The 5,775-nt window shown below is 34.5% G+C and overlaps 1 protein-coding gene across 1 annotated transcript; it reads right to left on the reverse strand.

The window, feature by feature from the left end:
- Positions 1-295: 295 nt before the first annotated feature.
- On the reverse strand, positions 296-4,950 carry LOC109020912 (beta-glucosidase 24-like). The gene is made up of 14 exons (XM_035694105.1): positions 4,760-4,950; positions 4,519-4,582; positions 4,112-4,170; positions 3,677-3,752; positions 3,517-3,594; positions 3,318-3,405; positions 2,598-2,859; positions 2,418-2,530; positions 1,963-2,183; positions 1,826-1,857; positions 1,589-1,691; positions 1,361-1,469; positions 839-1,248; positions 296-713 (listed from the first exon to the last, which is right to left on the reverse strand). Exons 1-14 carry the CDS (start codon positions 4,925-4,927, stop codon positions 673-675), a joined length of 1,824 nt encoding a protein of 607 aa, XP_035549998.1. The 5' UTR covers positions 4,928-4,950; the 3' UTR covers positions 296-672.
- Between the last annotated feature and the right edge of the window lie 825 nt (positions 4,951-5,775).

Genomic DNA, 5,775 nt, shown 5'->3' on the forward strand with positions numbered 1-5,775 from the left:
AAAAAAATTGCTGTTAAAAATACGTCAGCCCATTATTTTTAGGGAACGGAAGCATGGGCCATGAGAGAAAGCTTAGTTTCCACTATGTGACGATGTTGTCACTCTACACTGCCATTTTAAGCATGAGAATAAGGGCATGTCACACGATGCACAATTCCATTTGATTGAAGAAATTTATTTAAGGGCTTGAACTCTCCACCTCAGTCGGTTTGAACTGATGCAATGTTAGTTGAGAAAAAATTCCAAACGTAATTCAGAAAGGCTAAAAAAATTTGAAACACACATCAGACTGTGATTGTAGTGGAAAGAGCCATAAATATTTAGAATAATCATCAACTACAGATAAGTAGAACTGAGAACCATTAGAGCAAGGCACAGGAGCCCGTCCCCAAACATCAAGAAAAGCAAGCTGAAAGGGTTTAAGAGAGCAAGAGGGGGTGGGGGGATGTGGGAGACTTAGCTAAAGGACAAGTAGAACATTGTGATATGCGCGGACTATTAGTAATAGGAAGCTGAAAATTTCTAACAGTAAATGAAGTGGTGCGGGGACTGGGATGTCCAAGACATGAGTGCCACTGATGAGAAGAGGTCCGTTCACCAAGCATGGCATGTGGAGTTGAAGCAGATGAGGTTGGAGTGAAAACACCAGTAGGCAGCTCATACAAACCATTCCTAACGTGGCCCTGAATAAGAGGTGCCCGGGTGCGCAAATCCTTCACAAAAAAAGAATCAGAGTGAAACTCAAAAAACACTGAATTGTCAAGGCAAAACTGGCATACAAAAATTAAATTTCGAGTAATCAATAGAAGATGAAGAAGTTTGTGAAATAAGAAATTGCCAGATGGTGATTCTAAGTGAGCAAAGCCAATATTTTGGATAGGAAGGGTGCTGCCACCGCCAATGCTAACTTGGTCAGATCCATGGTACGATGTTGCATCTAGATTCAAGTTGGCAAAATCTGATGTGAAATAGTTCGTTGCTGCAGTATCAGGGAACCATATACTTGAAGGTGGAGACGAGGAGGGCACCGAGCTATATTTGACAGAAATGGACTGTGGAGGAGGTGCTTGATATGAGTGATTAATATGGAGGAAGTTCTGGAACCAAGTAGCCGATGTTTTATTATATCTTTTTAGTCCATCTTTATAATCTACATAATAGAGGCCAAACCGAACTGTATAACCCGAGTTCCACTCATAGTTATCCATGAAAGACCAAGCGAAGTACCCCTTGACCTTCACACCATCCCTGTTCGATGAATTAAAGGATAGATGTCAAAAGTTGGCAACTTTTTGTACCAGAGATCGACATCAGAACTACTATTAATTTAATTACCATTATCAAGCACGCATGTACTTACCCAATTGACAAGTTAAGATAGGAAAGATGGCCATAATGATATTCGATTCTTTGGCTATCCACAAGAGCTTCCCCGATCGTTAAGCTGGCGTTATTGTACTCAGAAACTCCTACAAGATTAGTATAGGGTTTGAGTACGTAACGTAGATTCAAATTAATGGACATATTCCAGAAAATACCAGAAAAATTAGAAGAAAAAGAAAACATGCACAGAGAGAGAGAGAGATACCATTCTCAGTGATGTAAATGACTGGATCATTGTAATTATACTTTGTGTAGTTCAAAAGATCACGAAGTCCTCTAGGATAAATGAAGAGCCAAGGTGAACCAGTCTGCGATCGGAAAAGCAAAAAAAAGGAGGGAAGTTTGTTCAATGAGCTTATTAATTAGATCGATATGATCAATACTATTATTATTATTTTTTTTTTATTTTAATTAATTTATAACATTAATTTATAATACGTACCGCTGGACCAATAGGGATCCCATTACGAGAAGCTGCAGTAATGCACGTACAGGGAGAAAAAACACGATGGTTTAGTAGATTATACCAAAGAAAATAAAACATGATGATATAACTAAAAACGTGGAATTTGTACGCACTGGTTTGATTAACAAGACCATCTGTCGCGTAGGATTTGTTGACCAATGATCCATATGAAGGTGCGTTGGCAGCATAATTAGAGGTATAGTAATTCAATCCGATAAAATCATATGAGCCCTTGAGCATATCCGATTGATTTTGGGTGAAATTGGGTAATCGCGTTCCAACCAGAGTTCTCATGCTTTTTGGATAGTCACCAGTTTTCATAGGGTCCAAGAACCTGCATTAATAATATATATTTAATAAACCATATTATATACTTATTAATTTATTGTCAGTTATTTCTTATAAAAATAACTATTTTCTGTCAAAATAAATATATTTTGATTACAAATAATTAATTTTTTATATATAAATAATACGTCATAAATGTTTTAACTAGAAACTTGAAAACCCTCAAGCTAGCCAGCATATGTACGTACGTGCATGCATGCTAGCTGAAGTACGTACTTACCATCCGCACATAAAATCAAGGGCACGTAAAGCGGCATCTTGGTCTTCCGTTGAGTTAGAGTATGGCTCCATCCAGTAGCACACGTGGGTTATCCCGATAGAACCGTTTTGTTCCTGAACATATTATTCATTAATATAATATATATATATATATACGTCCGTACGTACGTAGTACTAGTACCTGAAATGATTGGTTGGTCCTGTACAGGTTAACAGCAGCAGCATGAGCAAGAAGAAGGTGATGGGCAACCATATAAGGCTCGACGCCGGAATTCCCACCAGTGCAAGTCGGGTCAATAAAACTGGAACATCGGAAAGGTGCTAACATCCCGACTCCGTATCCACCATTGCTGTACGTCCATGGCTCATTTAGCGTGATCCAATGCTTTACCCTATCGCCAAACCTCTGGAAGCAAACCCCCGCGAAGTCCAGGAAGTCATCCCTGAATATAATATATCACGTATTAATACACTGCATGCATCCCTAAACATTTTTTAAATCCCAAGAAGCTTTTATTTTTTAAAAAATAAAACAAATATTTCTTTTACTCACTTGTCTAAGTTTTCAAATTGAAATTAAGTACCGAATAATTAATATAATAGGGTGCATATTCATTCTATTCATAAGTATTCAAGACGTGAGTACATGATCATTTATTACAAATAATTAATCAAATTCTGCAACATTAACAGTACTATAAAATATATTTTATACATGACCGACTTAATATATAAAAAATAAAAAATTTAGAGCGAATAATGACAACTTTTCCAAACAATTTAACTTTTTTAAATTTTAAAATAAAAATTATATTCTAATAATATTTTATTCAACTTTTAAACAAAACATCTCATCTCATTTCTTCTGAATTGCTTAACCAAATGAGGCCTAGTCACTTACACAACTGTTTCGTTTAGGAAACCACCATACTCATCTTCTAAGGCTTGGGGAATATCCCAGTGAAAGATTGTGGCAAAGGGTATAAGATCTGCATTCATTAATTATATATAGAAAACTATAGATCATTAGCATGACTTTAATTATTATAATTGATTATATATGTTTATTAATATATATTGGATTAAATCATGATCATGACTTTGGTTTATGAGCTCATCAATGAGATCGTTGTAGTATGCGACTCCATCCTCGTCCACACCATCGCTAAGCTTTCCGGCTGAAACATGAATTAATAATTGTTACAATTAATTAATTAATACTAATAATTAATTGATTCAGATGATGAGATCAAGTCTTACTTGGTAAGATTCGGGTCCATGAGATTGAGAACCTGTATGCATCTGCACCCATATCCTTCAGAAGCTTTACGTCATCCTACAACACATATAATAATAAAAGAAAGAAAAAATTGGTTTCAACTGATTCAGCATTTCTGCACTCCCAAAACTCTAAAACATACACTCAAGATCTTTTCAGTAAACTCTAAAACATGTGACGTTGTATATATTATTTTTTTCAGTTTTTCCTACGTGAAATATATGACTAGCAGCTAGGACCATGTATATGTATACATATGATCCACTCTCCACTAGAAAGTACTATAAGAAAAACGAGTATCTATAGACTTCTTTTAGTAAGAAATTGTTAGTCATTTTCGTAACATATATATATATATATATATATATATATATAACTGATTATAAATAAACGTTTTTGAAGAGGAAAAGACATACCTTATAGCGATGATATTGATCGATGGCTACAGATCCATTACTTCCATCTGCTATCTTCTCTACAAGTTCAAACAAATCTTATATTCAGATATTGTAACTACTCTTCGGTTAAACGTCTTAATTTTATAAAATATACGTTATGTTTTATGATCTTATATATATATATATATATATATATATATATATATATTATCATCCTTAATATATCGATCGTACCAATTGATGCAATATTATTTTTCAAATGTATCACATCATCAAATAAAAAACATGATGATAAAATTCAAGATAAAAAAAATATTAATATTAGTAATATTTTTCTTTATTTTATATTCTCCGTCAGATCTTAATTACACCGGCCATTTTCAAGGGTACACATTCTGATCAAGTTAAAGTGATCAGAGCCAGACCTGGATATGTTTGAGAGTAATAATCCCACATACTTTGTCGTGTAATGTTTGTTGTACCTTCAAACTGGAATTTAAACACGTGTTAGAGCAATATATATATCCTTTAATATTATTCTCAAAATTTCGAAGAACTTTAGACAAAAAATCAATTCCGATGATACCTAATTAAACACGTGTATATATATATATATATATTGTGTGTGTGTGTGTGTGTCTGTGTATAGAAACCTAGGGCTTATACCTGGTAAGAAGCTGATGCAGCCCCGAAAATGAAATCTATGGGGAAATTGCTTCGGTTGAATGAAGAAATGCCGTAGGTAGGGGAATATGTGGCATCAGTAGCATTGTTGTAATGGAATGAGCCAAGAAGAACAATAAGGCCTAGGGGTATGTAGCCATTCAATGCCATGTTTAGGAGATTTGGCTAATGGTGATCTTTGGGTGCAACTCATGGGACTATATATAGAGGAGCACCCATGTCACAAGTTGCTTGCTATAAGAAAAATTAATATTTGTGACAGATTATCTACGATAATAATGACTATTTACGACGAAAACATACATATATACTATTTTGGTAAGAAAAAGTCATTTTCATAGAAAATAACTGACCACAAATAAACAGTTTTCTTAATTATTTCTTGATCTTTTGGTTATTTAGTGTATATTTAAGATTGCTGTGGGTAATATAACTTTTAGTTTTCGGGTTTGTAGTTGTAGAATTTAAGTAATAAGCTCTATTAACCAAGATATTATAAAATATTACAACAACTATTAATGTTGGATATATGAAGTTGATGTGCAAATTAGTAATGCACATAATAAGGTTGGTAGGGAAAGGGATGTTATCTTTTAACATAAGAGTATTAAATGATGGAGGCCATGGTAATATTGTCTGTTCCAGGCCTGACAATGTAATGGCTGAAGGCCCTAGGTTGTTTCTTTGAAATGAAGTACATGATGAGCACGTGGTGAGTCGTGAGTAGGTTTTACCTTCCACTCGACGCTTAAGTACATGATGAGCAAGTGTAAATTACAAAAAAATCCTAGCCAGCTAGCTTAATTCACTCCACCCAAATTATAACGAATAATAATGATTGACATGCCTCGGTGTCATCAGGATGAAGGTAGTGGTTGACGCTCGATGACTACTTTTCATGTGACTACTTTTCAAGGACGCCAACTACAGACTCTATTGACAATTTGACAGATGGCTACCATAAAGAGCCAAAATTTTCATCTTAGATTTTATTGGAG

Source organism: Juglans regia, chromosome 9 (assembly GCF_001411555.2).
Source record: "Juglans regia cultivar Chandler chromosome 9, Walnut 2.0, whole genome shotgun sequence".
Lineage (NCBI taxonomy): Eukaryota > Viridiplantae > Streptophyta > Magnoliopsida > Fagales > Juglandaceae > Juglans > Juglans regia.

Coding starts and splice junctions, on each gene's coding strand:
- LOC109020912 (XM_035694105.1), bottom strand. CDS start 4,927: ATGGCATTGAATGGCTACATACCCCTAGGCCTTATTGTTCTTCTTGGC. Junction 3,406..3,516: donor TGATGAGCTCATAAACCAAA/GTCATGATCATG, acceptor TAATGAATGCAG/ATCTTATACCCTTTGCCACA. Junction 2,531..2,597: donor GGACCAACCAATCATTTCAG/GTACTAGTACTA, acceptor TAATATGTTCAG/GAACAAAACGGTTCTATCGG.